General features: G+C 41.3%; 1 protein-coding gene across 1 annotated transcript; it reads right to left on the bottom strand.

Moving 5' to 3' along the window:
- Positions 1 to 2769: 2769 nt before the first annotated feature.
- On the bottom strand, positions 2770 to 11035 carry adssl (adenylosuccinate synthase, like). Its single transcript, XM_085469803.1, has 13 exons — positions 10618 to 11035; positions 10038 to 10140; positions 9472 to 9540; positions 7450 to 7500; positions 7308 to 7374; positions 7077 to 7184; positions 6564 to 6645; positions 5802 to 5928; positions 5544 to 5698; positions 5006 to 5130; positions 4769 to 4866; positions 3687 to 3836; positions 2770 to 3574 (listed from the first exon to the last, which is right to left on the bottom strand). Exons 1-13 carry the CDS (start codon positions 10849 to 10851, stop codon positions 3522 to 3524), a joined length of 1422 nt encoding a protein of 473 aa, XP_085325929.1. The 5' UTR covers positions 10852 to 11035; the 3' UTR covers positions 2770 to 3521.
- Between the last annotated feature and the right edge of the window lie 8544 nt (positions 11036 to 19579).

Here is a 19579-nt window from a genome sequence, read left to right as displayed (position 1 = left end):
AACACTATTCAGAAAATATTAAACAAAATAAATTGCAAGGCAACATTTTAGAGTATCTTTAATGTGCAATTTTTAAAATTAAAGTTCCTGGATTCATTTACATTTTACACTGCGCACCACCTTTTTACTAGTTTTGTAGGATGTACATGTTACTGATAAGAAAGTTTGGTGTAATATATGAATCAATGTTAATCAGCGATTACTAAAAGCACACTAAGTAACACCTTAGTCCAGCTGGGTTATCAGTTTAAGCGACAAAAGGATGTGAGTATATATTACAGCATGATAGCAATTCCTTAGACAAGTGCATTATGTTATGTATTCAGATGCATTTGTCTAAGGAGTTTATGCTAAGTGAGATAAGCTTGACAAGTCTGTCTCCATCTTTTCCTGCAGATACTTTGTACTCGATCTGTGCGTGCTGAGCAACAGCACTGGATTTATTACGCGCACTCGCCAAATAAACTGTTAAATGCGTTTAGCTCCTCAATTCAATCTGCGTGAGAGCTGCTGTCTCGTTCTTTCAAAATCTGAACACAGTCCAACTGCAGTGAAACAGGTGTCTTATTACTCCAACTGCATAAATCATGACAGCACGGAGTAAGAAGTGGGTTTACAGGAAAGGGGAAAGAAATGCAGATGCAGAATTCAGTGGTAAACAGAGTTCTGCGAAAATCAGGAGTTGCTCCCCTAAAATGTACCTCCTGCATAAATCATACCTGGAAAAGCTTTTTTTTAACTTTAGGGAGTGACGGAAAAAGCACTCCCAAAATATACTCCTCTGAGAAGTTACGCAGGAATCAAAAATTCATAACAATTCATGTTATTTCTCATAGTTAAAGTCATCATGCGAATAAGTTACTTACTTCTCGCTGACCAGTGCTTATAAGTGTCCTTTCAGTTATATGTGTGATCTGGTAATCTGAAGGTGAATTCATTAAAGGTCCATCCAGCGGGATAAGTGGAAGCAGGAACCAGGCACAAACATTGGAGGCAACAAACGCTCAAACTGACTGACCTGATGTAAAATGTGCTCCCAATTACATGTAAAAGGAAGGTGGTGGTAAACAAAAGAGAGGGAGGGGAAGGGGGCAGAAAGGAGGAGGACTACGCTGCTATTATGAGCACTTTATTTTCAATTAAGCCTCCTTGCATCTACTGCAAGCTCACTTTCTGGCATTTTTGATGATGCAGGGACTTCTTAGACTGGAAATTGACTGATTAGCAGACGTTTGCAATTTTAGTAATTTAAGGGAAGATGCACTTCCAACGCGCAGAAGTAGGACAAACATCAGCAACAGACTGATGTTTTTCATTTTTTATAGCAGCATCAAGAAATCAAGTCTTCGTGTACTTTTATGTACCGATTGTAAACTGTGGTTCAGGAATTCATCCTTTACCAGCTTGTGAAGTTAAGTATTTAACATATTGTTATGGGTTTAAGTATAATAGAAAACAAAGCAGTGAAATCTGAAACAATCACTCCAACAAATTCATAATTAACTGCATAAATTTATAATTAAATTGTTGAGCCAATAAGAGCACAAGACTACACTGAATTCAAAACTATTTTGTGGTGTTCGGTAGGAAAAATTTGGGGTGATTTGGTGAATTTATTTTTGCCCCTCCCAAAGGCATGGACCACAGTGTGACCAGTGTGTCCAACTTTGAACCAGATAATTTTGTGGTGCCATATGGAGATATAGGCAATGCTATGCAATGCAGCTGACATGCAGACTGAGTCTAACACCACACCCTGGCACTGGACTGGTAGGTAACATTATATGGTGGGTTTCTCTTATAGCTGCATCCACACTGGTAGCGATCCACAGTGCCATGGTGATCAGAGGCCATAGAAAGGAAATGACATTTAGCTATTTAAAAAGAAAACAAAAAAATAGTTGAGATTACTGTTGGTCGTCACTGAAATGACGACCAATGAGAGAACAGAATCCCACTGACATATGACCTGGTAGTTCATTGGTTAGAGGATTATGTAGGCAACCAGAGCCTTCAATGTCCAGTGTTTTCAACAAGAAATTTCACTTATTATGTGGAGGCACCTTTAGGGTTGGGCGGGGCACGGCCCGATGGTTCAGCAGTAAACCCAACCAAAAAAGGAAATATTTTGTAATTGTAAAGTTTAAAGTTACAACAACAACAAGACTTGAAAAAAATAAATAAACACAAACATCAGAAACCTGGTGATTCAGTATTTAAAGTTAAGCTGCTCTTAATGGCAAAATCAATTGTGGGTTGTTGCATCTCCCCATCCGTCTTACTAGTTTTGATACAAGATATTAAGTTTACACACTTTAATCATTTAATTTCCCACCAACAAACACCCCATCATCATCCTGAGATGTCCAATGAGCAGCAGAGAACACCTGTGTGCCTGTTCAGGGCCTTTAACCCATTAGAAAGTCTGAATATCTGGGAAGCCCCAGTACAGTTACACCTCTTATCGATTGGCAAAAGAATCCACTTTACACTCTAATCTAATACCTCCACGTTCTGAAAAGCTTTTAAAGTCTAGAGGAAGTCAACTTAAAGAGGGTGCAAACCAAGAAAGATTGAGAGAAAAAATATTTCAGGGTGACAGCGGATTGAAAAATGCATGAAGCTGCTGATAGACTGAGCCTCCTTTCGTCTCTCAGTCTGCTAAAACCATCAGGAATACTGAGATCTGTCCAGAGCAGGTTTTTTGGAATAAAACATGCTTCCAGAAAACAATTCACTGCATTAGGAAAGAAGAAGACTCTCTAAATATCAGGGTTTCCTTTTGTTGACTTTTATTTAATAGCAAGTTGAGTAAGCATCATACAAGATGGACCAAATACATAAAATGATCAACTAACGTAGCAAATCTGTGTGTGGATGTGAAAATGTCTTCAACTAAAGTTGCTTAGTGTCAATTTATGCTTTTTTTTTCTTTTATTAACAATTGTTTCAAAGCAATACGTCCATTCCAACAATCCCCATAGAGCGCATGTTACAAACTTTATGAGATTGATTCATGTCTGGTCTTGTAAAGTGATCTAAAATTGCTCAATAGAAAAGTTCACAACCACAACATGGCTCACCCTCTAATAACAAAGTCGGAAAATAACCTTTTAAATACAAACGGCTTCCACACCTGTTCATCAGTGGCTCTACAGGTAAAAAAATAACTGCATGGTGAACAGATGTCAAATGAGCTAAATTAGCCTCCAATGTTAAAAATATACTGAGGAATGGCTTCAAGAATAATTGACTTTTTTGTACAAGCTTTTTAAAAATCAAGACCCTCATTAATACGTAGAATCGGTGGAATGCATAAATTATATCTGAAGAATTACCGTGGATGTGTTGGACAAGCAGCAACTGAAAGGCTTCACAGGTACCTTTGCTGGTAAAGTATTCCTACCGGGTAGAGTGTGCATTTTAAACTCTTCTGGTAAACCTATGAAAACCTCAAGGTATCATCTGAGCTGGTGTCGAGGACTGCAGGGGGGAGGCGGGGGAAGCAGAAGACGGAGAGATCAAAACAGTTTGATGATGCTCTCCCTGGACTTGCCGACTCCGACCCACTTCACTGAAATGAGAAGACGCAGGGACCAAAATTCGATTGGCAGGTTTTGGCAAAGCGAACAAAGACGTTGGCTGCAGTTTCCATCCCCATTAAACTAAAGTATCTCTTTACAAACCTGGCACTTGCAGGAAGTCCTCGATGAACCGAATATAATTTTGAGCCTGCACCGGAAGCTCCTCGAAACTCCGAGCCGTCTCCGTGCTGCAGCACCAGCCGGGCAACGTTTCGTATTCCACTTTCACTTGTGTCAAAACGTCCATGTTTGCTGCAAAAGAAGCATCGTTCAGAGAAAAATCGGTCCTGGGAAATCCAGCGCACCGGCCCACAAAAACCCACTGAGCAAAAAGAAATGATAACGTGCTGTTTTTGTGCAGCTCTGGTGCCATTTTAAACAGAGGAGACCCTTCTGATTCATTAACTTCATGATTCAACTTCTTCTATTTGGCAGTACAAACAGAGAGATGAAGACGATAAAGCTGCGTCTGAACAGATTTTGACAAACTCAGGATGTTGCACTTCCTGCTGGGAAAAAAAAAAAGCTGACCCATGTGAAATAAAGACACCCCCCCCCCATTCACATGAAACCAGATTCTTTTCAGTAATTATATTTCTGTCAATAAAGCTGGAGTAGGCAACATGTTTCTAGGCATCTCTAACAAAAAGAAGAAGAAAAGAAAAATCTATAATAACTTTTCAGCATATTGTTGTTTAAGTGGTCTGAGTAGGAAATGTGCAAATGTAGCCTGCTAAGGGCCACAGCAGCAGATCAGGTGAATAACAAGCGAGATGTGAGATACAGGCACGATGGATGTAAGCAGAGAGCAGCCACCTCAGAGAGCATTGTTCAAATCCTGTGTGAAGTCAGGAATCAATCTCAACTTCCTTTTATGGAGCACAGTTGTGTTTGTGATTGTCTGGGTGGAGGGGTCTGGATAACTGACCAGCCATAAACAATCAAAGACTTCAAAATGTCACGCGATCAACTGTTAGACTCAAATGTATAAGGATAGCACTATTCTGAAGAATGTGTACATCCTCACATCTTTTCACATTGTTGTGACACTTGTTTCAGAAGTTACTGAGTCACAGAAACACTAAATCCTGACTTTAAGCTCTAAACTGGGCTCAAACTGTTCTTTCGAACCGTTGCATTTATACCATTTTTCTACAGATCTAGAAAACCTGGGAACATCCTACCTGGAAAACTTGGCAGAGGTTGTCCATTAACCTTATATGCCACGGCCACTTTAATCTCAGGCAGCGTGTCCAAAATGTCCAGCTTCGTCAGAGCAATTCTGCAGAAAGAATTTGTGTTCAGCTTTGATCACAACACAAAGAGCACATGGTGAAACTTGCTTCTAAACATAGCAACGATGCCAGTAATTACATCAGCCAGCGAGGGAAATATTCTGAAATCGTTTGAATGTTCCTTACGCAGAGAAGCCATTGACCATGTGGGCATATCTGACCAAAATCAGGTCCAGCCAACCACAACGCCGCCTTCTGCCCGTGGTCACACCGAACTCTCTGCCTCTACTCTGTAACAGATTCCCGGTCTCCTGCGGAGCAAGAAAGAGACACACAAAGTCAGTTTAAAGAGGGGAAAAAAACAATAAATAAATGGGAAGCATATTCCTTGATTTCAAGAGGCAATCACACCAATACTGCTTGCTCTAATAACTTTACTTTGTACAGAAAGTCAGATAAACATATATTCATCTCTAGTAACACCTGCATGCACACTCCACTGTCATGCTCTCTACAGTACCGGGGATTTGCTGTAATCTGGGGGATCTGAATTGACGTAAGTTTGGCCACAATCATGCGTCTGTAACATCAGGTTGGCAGCTGACCACAGAGGCTGAGCAACTGATGATGTTACAGTCCATATTGGACACACAGTAGAAACTGCAGGAAGTAACTAGGATTTTTTTTAAAGCACAAAAAAAACAATTTGTGTCTTTTTACTCACGTTATCCTGTTCTGTTGGAAACGCACCAACACCCACACGGGTGGTGTAAGCTTTGACAACGCCGTACACTCGGCCAACATAGGACGGAGGCACCCCGAGTCCAGTGCATACGCCTCCAACGGTGCAGTTAGAAGATGTCACGAAAGGATACGTGCCTGAACAGAAAAACACCTGTTAATGTGAGGAAGTAACAAAACAAACAAAACACAACACGTCCATCATCTCAACTCAAATATTTAAAAACCTGTAGATGCTCACCAAAGTCAATATCCAGGAGAGCAGCGTTGGCTCCCTCCACCAGGATTTTCTTACTGGGTCCAGTAAGAGCTCTGTGCATGAAGTACACCCCGTCAGTTACCAGAGGACGCAGTCTCTCTGTGTATTCCTGAGAACACACACAAAAATATCACTTGATGAAAATCTATAAGACTTACCTATACTACTAAGTAAATAATCCGTTTATAGTGCTGTCATTAGAAATCATTTTTCTCAGATACATGAAAGTCCAGCAAACATGGCTGAAACCCTGACATCCCCTCCCTGATCGAAACTGGCCACAGCATGACAACAAAAAACTGAACTGTGGATAGATGAAAGTTTACAGAGGTCGGGTCAGACGGTCTCTGTAAGCTGATTTTCTTTGAATAAGTTGACCCTCACAACAAAAGGTTTAAACAGCAGAGGAGTGGGGCTACTCTGCTCACAGCCATGCACAAAGATGTTATGCAGCTATCACACTAATCAAACAAACTGGACGGGACTCAGGCACGGTACATGCTAAGATAGTCAGACTACAGGTATAGGTCCACTATCTTAGCCTTACCCCTGTTAACATCACCTGTGTTTTTCCTGCTATGAATACAATGAATATAAGAACTCCCAGTAACACAGGCAGCTAAATGAAATTCAGCCATCATTAACCTTTACACCTGTGATTTTTCCTCTTGTGATGTAGGCCCAACACCAACACCTGAGCCATATAATACCATGAAATACCTCTATGTGATAAGCAGATCTCACCTTCAACTGTTGCAGTTCGCTGTCGATGTCGACATTAAGGTTTGGGTACATGGTGCGAAAATGTTCCGCCAGCATGCGAAACCTGCAAACCATGACGAGCAGGACAGATTATTAGTTAGACACGTTAATGCATGTTTATGTGGAGCCTGTCTTTATGCAGCTGTGCTTCCACTGATTAGAGTTTTAACCTGACACACAGGAGAGAACGACTACGTTACATAAGGTTTCCATAAAAGCTTTTTCAGCTGTTTTCCATAGATGGGTGCTGCCACCTGCTGGTAGGAGATTGCATAAACTGACAATAACTGGACTAATGTGTTATAACACCTCATGTTTTGTCTGTGAGATGTTCCATTTTTTTAAAATCCTTAAAATGTATGCCTAAACTTGCCATCTGACCAATCTATGATTCAAAATCACTTAAACAGCGTTCCTGTCGGCGGCCACATTATCACGTTATGGTGAGGTGATAAGACTGTGCAACATGAGGTAGAGAAAAAACAAAGCGCTTACTTCTCCTCAAAAACTTTGAAATCTGAGACGAGGTCACAGACTCGCAGACCGTTCCGGGCAGCTTTCGAGGAGTAGGCAGGACCGATGCCCTTCTTAGTGGTCCCTAAACTGGAGCACGAATAAACACAACAAAGTCTATTAGGAAGTGCACACTAAACACAAAGTCATCCCCAGTCTTTAATGCTGTTATACTGCATGCTATTATTAACAGTCATAAAATATTTGATTTACTTTTTCCCTTCTTGCTGCTGCCTCTGCTGCTCCTGGATTCCATCAACAGCTTGATGGAAGTTGAACACTACAGGAGGACAAACGGGACTGTCAATAAGAACACGTGTGTTACTCAAAACTTTGAGGAGAAACTCTTACTCACCGATGTGGGCGCGATCTGAAATCTTTAATCTTTCCTCCCATCCTTGTAATCCTGCACAGGAAACAACGATTCACGTGGTGCAATGTTTTTACTGCAGGAAGCATCTTTTTTCTCTTCTTCTGCATTATTATTGATGCGTGCGCACACACACACACACAGACTAATAAACATTTGCTTCATGAAAAGCATAAAACCACTGAACTAGTGAGATGTTAAATGTTGAGAGTGAGAGGCGAGACAAGAGCATGGTTACCACTTTACTGTCTCACATCTTCGTTTAACACTCAGTAAACTTTATAGGCCTTTTCCACTCGAACCTACTCGGGTCCGATCTGTTTTCAGGGTTTTCCATTAGGTGCCAGGTACTTTTTTAGTACCTGCTTGGCCGGAGTTTCCAAGCAATCTGAGACAATCCGAAATTGTGACATCAGGCTGCACGCCACCAACTGGCTAGTAAGTGGCATCAGAGTCATGAGAGTGTCTCCTTAATGAAAATCAAAACTGTCATTTTTGAAACCTGACAACAAGTGAAATGGTTACACAGAAGAACACTGATCACAGAGCGTGACAAAAAAACCACAGACTGAGCAGCAGGTATTCCATCGCCTCCACGTGCTCCTTTGTTGTGGCATTCGTGTCACATATAAATGACATCACGAGACTCTCGGTTACGTTGCTATAACGACTCCCCGCACATTAAGTGGTACTCAATTGTAATGGAAAATGAGTCGAGCTGAGAAGGTACTAGTGGAAAAGGGGTATTGGTGAACTGAGGACACCCACTGCACTATTTCTTTCTTTCTTTTTTTTATTTATTTCTTTTGTTCTTCCTTGCAGTGTAACTAAAGAAGAACTGGCATATATGTTGCTGCACTTTTATGCATCTTCATATTGCAGCACACCTCTTCTCCCCTTCCTCTGCAGTGGGCAGACTGCAGTCCCTGTAAAATAAATATCTGATGATTTATATAATGAAACAATGCTTGTTTACAATTTGACCGGATTTTGGACAGCCGTTCTTCCTCATTTGCCTTAGAGCATTTCCAAATATTAAGAAAGGGTGAAAATGACTCAGTCTGGTGTGACAAACTGTTTTGAAGGATTTCACACATTCCTTGAGCCTTTTGAACACCTGAGTATTTATCGTAATAGCACACAAACCCAAATTTGTGACTGTCATGACAGATTTACAGTTCCAAACATTGTTCAGTTTTATCCAGTTTAATCATCATAGAGATGCAAAGGAAAAGACTATTTGCTGGAGCTGGAGTTAGTCGAGAAACTGTTTTACTCTTGTTTTATAGTTGTGGTGCAAACACTCTTTCAATACAGTCAGAAGACATTCAACACACATGTTCACTGCACTATTTCTGAAACGCTGTCAGCCAGTTTGGAGCCTCCTAATTTCAATAAGCTCTAAATGTTTTCAGATCTGTTAGGAAGGCCAGTTTTATCTCCCAGCCTCTTGCTACGAAAGCCATGCTGCTGGAATACATGCAGCATGTGCTTTTGCAGCATCTTGCTTCAACATCCAAGGCCTTTCCTGAGAAATCTCATTTAATGCTGATCTTATTCAGCATTAAATAGGGAGAGATACTCATACCATCACAGATATCAGCTTATTATCAAATGATGGCATTCCTTGTGTATCTGCAATTTTGAAAACTGGCAAATGTTACAAAAAAATAAAAAAATCACTCTGGGAAGCAGTTTTTATAGCCAGAAATGTTACTAATTAACATAGCTGGTTGTGAAATAAGCAAGTTAATTAGTACAATGTTGTTTTTAATATTACACAACACCATCTCACCGTTTCAAATCCAAAATAAATCCAAAAACAAAGATATATAAGGGTTCGTCTCACTCTTATTTATTTATTTTTTAAATATTATATAATGCCATTTTACAATACGTCCCAGTTTTGTTTTAATAATACAAATATCTTTTTTTTTTTTTGGGGGGGGGGGGGGGGGGGGGGGGTAAATCTACCCTGAAATGATCCTTTATGCTGTGACACTGTACCTTTGCCTTTACGCAGATTCTTTTCGGCCTCCTCAAACAGTCCCGGCAGGTGTATCACCACTCCGTTACCTGTAAGGTGAAACTGAACTTTTAACAAGCCTCGTATAACTCATCTTATACACTTTAGCATCAAGTGTTCCAGTGTGGGAAACAAACTGCTCATGTTTTCCCTCAGCTTTTGTTTGGATGACATCTCAGTGCACCCCTCTCCCAGTTTCCTGTTTTTACAGTAAGCCTACTGGAAACAAAAGCTATTAAAAGCATGACATCCAAACAAAACATACAATAAAGAGATGAGGAATGAAGCACAACAGCACACTGTACATGGTTTAATTCCTGTGGCTGTAAAACTGCACTGACTAGGAGGTCTTTTTATTATCTAGACGAGCCTTAATAACACAGGATCTGGGTAATGTCCTTAACAGCGTGAAACAGACGGACTGATAAGACTGTCTGCCTGTCTGCGTATGACGTTCACGCTGATAAAGGTGATTATTAATGCGTTATAGCATCTTCATCACGCTTCACCATCAGCGAGACTTTCAAAACTCAAGGCTCGCCCTTACCAATGAATGAGATGGCCTTCTTGTTGAGCACCCCACTGGGCAGCAGATGGAAGTCGTACTCCACAGAATCCACAACCACGGTGTGACCTGCATTGTTTCCTCCCTGTGAACACAACATAACATCCATAACCTGCTCACAGCATAAGACCGATACAATGTTGTGTTGTGGTAAAACATGTTCAGTGTGAACAAAGGGTTAAAAGCTCCTGTTCCTGTAGGCGCTGTGTGGCTTTAACAAAGTAAACAATAGCACTTTTATTCGTAGGTGCGTCATTCCATTATATAATGTCATGTTCACGGTCATTTGTCTAACTCTGTAAAACTGTATGGATTTCGAAGCACCACATTAGATTACAAACGACAGTACTTAGGTAGTAGTGCTCGTTAGCGCCACAGCAGCTCTACATCCGGGGAGGTCAGCCAAGGTTGTTGACGTCGGTCATGAATATTTAACTGCAGCTAAACGGTGACGAGGCTCTCCATAGCCCCGCGTTATATTCAGAACAAGCCCAAGAAAAGTGTAAGAAGTGGTGTGTTTAAGGGTAAAAGGTGACAAAAGATCGACAGCGTAGCTTGGTACCTGGCACCTGCACACAATATCCGCATCCATGGCGAGTAAGTCCACTACTTTGCCTTTTCCTTCGTCTCCCCACTGCGCTCCGAGCACGACGGTCACTTTGTTCTGCGGCTCCTTCGGAGTCCTGAGTGGGTGCTCCTGCGGGACACCCTCCCGCGGTCGCTTAACGACCGGCTCCCCGTTCAGGGACGTGCTCTCCCGACCGTTAACGTTAGCCATGCTGCTTTCGGATGCCATGCTGCTGCCCCTCTTCCCGCAAACCGGAAAATCGTATTGGCGCGTTCTCTCGTCTACGGGAAGTGCTCGACTTCCGCTTTACGGGACATCCTCTTTTAGCTTTACTTTTTCTTCCCCCTGAAAATAAAACATACGTGTTCACACATAATTATTATCAGTATCTATCATGTCAATTTATGCTGACTAACTGCTATATAAACGCCTTGTCGGTCAGTTAAATTGGTTTTTTTTGGTGTCTAATTTAAAAGTAACACACTCACTGATCTCCACTTCCGCTATCAAAGGTTTTTTTTTCAACATTCGTGATTTTCTTTTTAGTGTATTCTGTTTTTTTTTTACTTTACTTTTATTGTATTTAACTCATCAGTTGGTAATTTGAGTAATAAATTAAAGTTCCCTTTTAAAACTGCAATAGAGAGCAATTCAGTCAGAGGCACAGCAGAGGGCACCAGTGAGCAAGTCATCTGAGAACACTGAAAGACTAAATTAATTATTTACGTTGTTGCACTGTCAGTATCTACGAAGCTGTGTTTTTAAAAGAAGAAAAACGCAATAATAAATATAAAAATATACAGCAAACCTAGGTTCCTATTTTTGTTCTATAAAGACAGTACATGCATGTGTCTGATCTGCCACAGGGAAACTTACATTGTTGAAATAATAAATAAATAAAATCGCGCCAACGTTGGTTTGATGTCAGGAAGGATAGCTGGACGTTATCCACAATAAAATCTTACACATATGTTTAAGAGATAGCATATTGTGTTGGCTCAGTGTGACTGCTGTCAGAAAATATTGGAAATTACGTGCGCTGCTTGCTTCATTCCTTAAGTCAAAATGGCGGATGTTGTAAAGTGGCTCGTTGTGCTGTGACTTCCCAAAGACTAATATAGAGGTATTTTACTACAACAGAGAGTAATACAGAAGTTTACAGCACGAAATTCACACTGGATTCATTTTAGCCTGTGTCACAATTCCCCCCTCATATAAGCCACCCCAAAAGAGCAGGAGTTCACTGATCAACCACCACATTCAGACTCTAATATTGTAAAGACCCCCACACCTTGCTGTGGTGCTTGGCACAGACCCTTTGGATCCTTATGTTGTGGGGTGGGGACTGTGTGGACTGAGCTAGTTCCAGCAGGTCTCACAAAAGCTCGCTCAGAATCTGGAGAGTTTGTAGGTCGTGAGTCGATTTCTTTTTGCGCCCTGCTGCTGGGGGATGGCTCTGTTGGGGAGTGCATGATTGTCAGGATAGTCTGCAACACTGTGGTAGTAGGCACTCCAGCTCATGTCACTGTTAGTTTCTTGCTGCACATATCAGTTCAACTATCAACAGAAACAAACGGGTGCACTGAAGTTTATTTTCTGGAGTACAAGTTTAAATACTTCCATATATTTTAAATATATATATTCATTTTGCACAGTTAGTCCAATACTCTACTACTGCAGATGTAGCCATTTTCATTTTATTGATGTAAGTGAAGTATTTAAAAAGAAAAAACTATAATATATGCTTGTTGGAATTTATACGTGTCAGTATTTATCTCTTGCTGAAGTGTTAGGCACCATGTGAGGTTAGTATAACTGTAATTTGCTGGCAATATGCTTGCATAACGGCAATAAAGATCATTAATCTTCCCACATCTGTCTTATCTGTGCAACACTGTGCAGCACAGGGACAACAACATTTCTTTTAAGCAGGAATTTCTCTGATCATCACTGCATCATAACCCCCTGATAAAAACAGGCAGAGCTGATGGTAGCTTACCTTTTTACCTCAGTTAAAGTCAAACAAGACTCCTCCTGCACTGCCTCACACTGTATTATGAGGAGCAGTCGAAGATGGCTGAATGTCATGAACACACAAACTCTCTGATAAGAATTCATTGTGTTTTATTTATTAAAAATATCCAATACAACATTTAAGAGTTCCACAAACATGCAACATATTTAAAACGGTGCATTCAAAAAGTGAACATCCTTTGTTTAAGGATGATTGTTATAATAATGCATTTGCCTGGAGGTTGTATTTTAATTAAGAGGACATTATATAGCTCCCTGCCACATTATATATTATGAAGACATTCATTATATAATTTCCAATATGGAAATCACTGATTTATGACAGGTTTTTTAGTAGGGTTAAATTTATCTGCACTACTTGTTGCCAGTTTAATTTACAGGCATGCAGACACATCAGGTTCTGCACTGGTCCAGTGTCACATCAGCACTTTTGCACTGAGCTTACTTCCTCTTTGCAGTTAGTATCATTGTCCTGTAATGATAAGTAGATCATAAATATATTCGTGCAATATGCTGGCGCACTTTCAGGGTGAGCTCGTCATTTACAATTTCACTGTTTGAGGTTACAGGTGGTTATTTGAATAGACCATCAGTGCAAAATGAGAGACTCGCTGAGCAACACAATAAGGCTTTATTCACCGTATATGCTTTTCTTCAGCAATGCCATCTTAAAAAAAAAAAAAAAAATCACAAAAAAGTCACAGTTTATTTATTAGTGAAGGCACGTGGGAGATAAAACCGTTGTGTACCTGTACACGCTCAGCAGGACGAACGTGGCAGTGGCCTACAGAACTGACAGGCAGAGGCTGGAAATCACTGGCTGTCAATTCATAGGTCATCACCTTGTGCCCCATCTCTCTTTAGCTACATATCGATCTTTCAAAGATGCAGTAACCCACACTCACAAAAAAAGCAGAATGGAAAATAAAAGCAATTGCGTGCTGGCTTCTTGTCGTCTTTGGTAGATCTCTGCAAGTAACAGCACCTCCACTGGAACTGACACAGCTTCCACATGGAGTTGCTGTTACATCCAGCAAGCACCAGAAGGCTCGTCGCCGATGATAAACAGCACGAGGCTGATGAACAAACCTGTCTTTGGATCAGGGTCCAGTTTATTGAAGAGGAGAGAAGCACCAAAAGAGAGCCCAGAGGTGGACTCAGCATTTGGACTCGGAGGCAGCTGCTTTAGTAAGAGAGGAGTCTCCTCTTGCAAGTGACTTTGACCTGGCAATTTCCTCCTCCCAGTTTTTATAACCTGAAGTAAACGGCATCATTGCTCACGCTGCTCCAACAGCATGTCCAAAGGGCCAAGGCCTGTAGAGATAACACAGATTTTATGGCAGCTGTCAACATGAGGGCTTTCAATGTGTGAGTAAAAGGGTGTGTCTGACCTGTGTACCTGCTATCCTAGCATTTCCTGCTTGCGCCTAAATGAGTCTTCTAATAACTATCAAGTTCTTACTAAGTAATTATGAGGATAAATCTCAAACGTCAGATTACCCAGTTTGACTTTAATCAAGTTGGTTTTAGGTCTTGTAGTAAACGTAAGTAAAAGTAAGTTTCTTTTTCACCCTGCCTTGTTCAGCTTGCAGGGTTATGTCTGTGTAGACTTTGCCTTGTAGTAAAACTGCACAGAAAAAAGAAAAGAAAAGAAAAACAGAACAATAAAGCAATTCAAAGACCAGCAGTTACACTTAGACCAGCTGCTGTTCTTGTACTTGGTTTGTTTTAATTGTTTTGAACGAATCAATCAGACTGCACTAAATTGCTTTCAAGCAGACACATTAGCATTCATTTGAAAACAGCACGTGTCTCTTCTGATCACTGATCCAAACAACGATCCAGTGCTTACACTACATTTAGTTATGTTCTGAAGGTATAAACGTAGGAAGGATGAAGCTGGGTCTTGCCTGGTCATTGCTTGGTTTTGTTTTGTTATTGTGACTGAAAAAACAAACAAAAAATAAGTCATACTCACCTTCTCGCTCAACGGGGCGCAGTGGATTTCGCAGAGGAGGCCAAAGGTTTGAGCAGCAGGGTGTCGTGACACACAGAGCCAGCGCTGGGAGCAGCAGAAAGCGGGTTACAGCCAAGACGAGTAGAAACTCAGCACACGGGACCGACACAGGTGAAGTCACACCTTCGTGGATACTGACAGTGCATGGTTTGGTTTTTTAAGACGTAAATGTCAGCAGTGACAGCAGAGAAATGGCAACGAAGCAGAGCGGCCAGTTTATGAGATCAGGAGTTGGTGCAAAGTTAATTATTATACTCGCAGTCAATATTTAACAGGCCCAGCGCCCGGCCCCTCTGTCCAACATCCTGATTCCATACTGAGTGGCACGGAGGGTAGGGCCAGTGTCAAGCACATCTCTTTTGTCGCCCTGCACAAAATATGTATTCACTGCCTCAAATGGCCTGCGAAATAAAATAAAAAACGAAACCCTCAGAGAACTGGGCTTTCTCTGAGTTTGAAAAAGCTCAGCTCTTGTGAGCCTCTATCTTAAAGGATTGTTTTAACAATAGCAGTAGTAACAATAATAGGATGGGGTGCAATGTACATTTACTGTTTTTCTCATACATGCATACAAACACACACACCTAAGCACACTTAGTGGAATAAGCAGTAATGTAGCTGAGAAGTATGAAGCAATAGCAAGAGGAATCAAAATACTGTGGAGTGTAGCAACAGAGCCAGGCTGAACAACAGGACAGTAAAAGGCTGATTAAGCAGTGCATTAAAGATTGGAAGAGGGCACTTTGATGCATTGGAGAAAAACAGCACGACATGTGACACAAAGCACTGATACTAAAAGTAGCACACAGTAACACAGTGTTTAGCGATGCTTTAAAGTAGCTGCTCAACACGTGCCAGTACAACCACATCTCTGAATGAGGTTGAGATATTGTGTAAAAGTGGTACTGCATTCAACGTAAAAACAGCACAAAGACAATTGAATTTGGTTCACTTTAATTCGTCTCAGATGTTGTTCCTGGGATCTGCTGAGCTAGGCGAGTGGCTTCAGCAGATCCCAGAAGAGTGCAGTGCCCTCAAGCTCCCAGGCCTCCGGTGGAGGACCTGAGCTTGAAAGGATAAAGACCGGCTGCAAGGCCGAAAGGGGAAATCTTTTTTCATGAAATATATATAGCACCAAACCAGTGCCTCGGATTACTTTAATTTGTAAAGTAAGGATCTTACCCCAACAATCAGACGATCCTCAGTGAGTAAGCACTTGGCGACAGCGGGAAGGAAAAACTCCCTTTTAACAGGAAGAAACCTCTGTTTGTAGTGGCTGTCCTGAAATGCCACGTTTTTCTGAAAAACAAAGAAGCTGTTCATCCGTTCAGCTCAGACATACACGTCTATATCTTGATAAATATATGTATACAAAAATATTAATAACTAAAAAATACATTTGCTGAAATTAAGAGGCTTGAGCCGTGTGTGACATGGTTAACTGTCAATATCTAATGCTTTCCCAGTGTCTCGTTGCCCTCGTCACAACGTTTCTCGAATGTGATGCTTGAATGAAAGTCAAAATGACCTTTTATACTTTTCCCTCAGCAGTTAAATGTTGCGCTATATGGTCTAAATGCAGAGTTTAAATAATGCAAAGCACTGTTTTTACTTCAGTTACACACTGTCCCGGATCTTTTCAAAGACAGGCTTGTAAGTCACACTCACGTCCCCTGCATTTTTGCATCCATCTTTACTTGATTAATGACTTAATACCTTTTATGACATCTAACAAGGGAAAACAATCTTGTTATGGTTACCAATCAGATCCATATTAACGCCTAGTGATGATCAGCAGGAAAAGCAGCTGGTGCTCTGCTGTTTTTCTCCTCCTTTCACGGGAGCCACTGTTTTAATGTTCCCACTATGCAAAACAGCGCAAACTCCCTGAAAAAAGTAAAAGCAAATGTGTATCAATCATCTTTTATTTTAAGTAATGGCATTTTGTGCCTCTTTTATTCATGCACTTGGCCTATCTTATCTCAGACATTCAAGAGATTGCTCCACCTGAGTGCAGAGTCCAGTGTCTCTAAGAGGGAGAATATGTGCACAGCATTAATCTTCCACATTGATAAGTCGTTTCTTGTTCCTCTGAATCGACTTTGGTCATAATCATTTGAGGTGCAATTTAAAGCAGATAGCGACATCAGTTTACTGGGCATAAAATGATCTCACGTACAAGGTCACATGCAGAATCTTAGCTGAGATTGGTGTGGTGAGGACAGTGATCTCACTTCAGAAATGATTGACTCCATCGGGGTTATTGATGTTCTTTCAATTGTGCCAGTTTTTCTTACGAATATGTCAGATTTTAAAAGAAAATACGTAGCTCTGGGTTCGAATGTCTCCTTTTGATTTGTTTTCTCTATGTTAAATCTGGACTAGGTTTTACAGTTTGATATCTTGCTTTAGGTTAATTACCCTCAGAGTTTTGCTGGACTTTGGTTGACTTGTGCCAAACATGTGACAATCCCCGGAACAGCCGGAGAACTGCACGAAAAGGTTCTGAAAACCTATTGCTTATTTATCTCCCTACTATGACTCACAGTTTCTCTTATGTTCCAGAGTTTAGCTTATTTATGCTTCTTATCTGTGTACTTCCTGCTCCTTTGGAAGGTGGCAAAGCTCAGTTGGACAAAGGCGATATCTGCTACTTCAGTGGCCCAATCAGGGTTTGAAACAGCATTCGAATGAAATCAGATTAGCGTTTATGGCCTGTTTGACCATTGCCCACCAAATCTGATCAAATCTCGCCACAAAGATCTAGATTAGTGATACACTCCTAAAACAGAACACCCAGTGCACACTGTGTACTGCTCTAACTATACTATATGTTTTTAAATGCTGACTGATGCTCATTTAGTCATTAATATTTAATGATACTTTAAGTGGCTTCAAAAGTGTTGAAGGTCTTGAATGAACTTGGATTATTTGATAACAGATTTTTAAACCTAAAGAATGCACATGTAAAGAATAATGTATTCTAATTATTTTTATTATATTTATTTGTTGATTCGGTGCATGCTATATCTAGACTGCATACGAAGATGGTGACCACTTCTTGGTCTAAAAAATGAAGCCATTAGCTTTGAATTGCCTCAAACCTGCCTTTTTTGTAAATGGCCAGGAGGGGGCGACTCTTCTGGTTGCGACATTTGTGACCTCAGTAAACTCTACGTTGACTTCATAGACTCAGTCCATTCATCCATCCATCCATCCGTTTTCCTCTGCTTATCTGGGGTTGGGTCATGGGGACAGCAGCCTAAGCAAAGAAGCCAAGACCTCCCTCTCCCTGGCCAACACCTCCAGCTTGTCCAGAGGAATACCAAGACATTCCCAGGCCAGCCGAAATATATAACCTCTTTCCAGTGTAGCTTGGGTCTGCCCTCGGTACAGCGTCTACATCACTGCAGCCGCAGCACCAATCCATCTGTCGATCTCCCGCTCACCTCACTTGTGAACAAGACCCGAGATATTTAAGCTCCTCCACTCGGGGTGGAAACTTGTCCCGACGCAGAGTGGGCTGAGAACCATTGCCTCAGATTTTCAGGTGCTGATTTTCATTCCCACCACTTCACACTTGGCTGCGAACCACTCCAGCGTGAGTTGGAGGCCACCACCTGATAAAGCCAACAGAACAACATCATCTGCAAAAGGCAGAGATTAGATTCTGAGACCACCCAAGTGGAATCCTTCCACTACTTGGCTACACCTAGTAATTCTGTCCCTGGTGAAGTCCAACACCCACCGAGAACGACTCTGACTTATTGCCGGCTATGTTGACCATGCTCTTGCAACAGTTGTGTAAGGATCAAATGGCTCATAGCAACTTCCACACCAGGCACCAACCACCTTGTGGCTGCAGCTCAGTGCAGCAGATTAAGCAATTTAATGTGGTCCATTAAGACTCAATGTCCCTTTGAATTGCTTTGACAGCTTTTCAAAGAGACGTTGAAGGAAAGAGTTGCCAGGGGAAAGAGTTGAAGATCTTGCAGACTGGGGCGTCTAGCGTTCTCAGCACACCCTCACTATGCATTTAGCCGCCACAGATCTGTTGAACAGAACATCAGAAATTAATCTATTTTAACAGTAGAGCATCATGTGATGTCTCCTGACATCTCATGAAAACAATCAGAAAATTCTGAAATAATAATGTATAATTTTATTTAATTATAGTTATAATAATTTATGCAGAGGTATTTCCATTCAGACAGACTGCAGAGAGCAGTTTTTTGCTCCTGTCCAGTTTTCCAAAATCCCAACTGCATAGTGCCAAATGTAGACGATGCTGTGGGCCAGAAGAGGAAAGGGAGTGACGGCTGTACCACACACTTTTTGACTGTGCACCCATCTGACAGCAGACGCTCTCTGCAGGTAGACAGGTGCACACTTCCACCCCTGAACCATGATTACCCCATGAGAAGTAACCTTAATTACAAGAAGTTGTATTCTGACATTTAGTGCCCTCTATTGGTGACCAGCATGCTGTGCACGAGAAAAAAAACAGGCCTCTGGCTCAGATTACCTTCCTGAGCTGAAACCATTATGTTTTCATGAGAGCAGGGAGCCATTACACTGAATGACACACTTCAACTTGTGCATTTTACTTGGACGTGTGATAAAGTTTCCATTCATAAACGTGACGCCAGCTGCACACTACGAAGGACGCTGCCTTTAAAACTCATCGCCTCTTGTTTCTCAAAGTACTTCTCGCCTCGGTGTCCTCGACCCTCACGTCTGAATCCAATCAAATGGGAGAGACCTCTCATTTCCTTTTCATCCTGCTGTGTTATTGAGACAAAATGTCTTCTGTATTCATGAAGGGAGCCTTCATAACCCATCTCCCTGAGGCTTGATGAAATCTTTCTCCTCTTAAACTAGATGCGCCTCTTCGTGCTCATCCCC

The sequence above is a fragment of the Copadichromis virginalis genome, linkage group LG10, assembly GCF_057382275.1.
Source record: "Copadichromis virginalis isolate Kocher_CV1m ecotype Utaka linkage group LG10, C_Virginalis_male_GT1.1, whole genome shotgun sequence".
Taxonomy (NCBI): domain Eukaryota; kingdom Metazoa; phylum Chordata; class Actinopteri; order Cichliformes; family Cichlidae; genus Copadichromis; species Copadichromis virginalis.
Note: the sequence above shows the minus strand (reverse complement) of the source record. Positions and strands in the feature narration are given on the sequence as shown.

What these genes read in the sequence shown, in the direction of transcription:
- adssl (XM_085469803.1), bottom strand. Translation starts at nt 10,851, where the DNA reads ATGGCATCCGAAAGCAGCATGGCTAACGTTAACGGTCGGGAGAGCACG. An exon ending in ATGGTCAATGGCTTCTCTGC is followed by an intron (nt 4,867 to 5,005) that starts GTAAGGAACATT and finishes TTCTTTCTGCAG; the next exon opens with AATTGCTCTGACGAAGCTGG. An exon ending in ACCTCTGCCAAGTTTTCCAG is followed by an intron (nt 3,837 to 4,768) that starts GTAGGATGTTCC and finishes CTTCTTTTGCAG; the next exon opens with CAAACATGGACGTTTTGACA.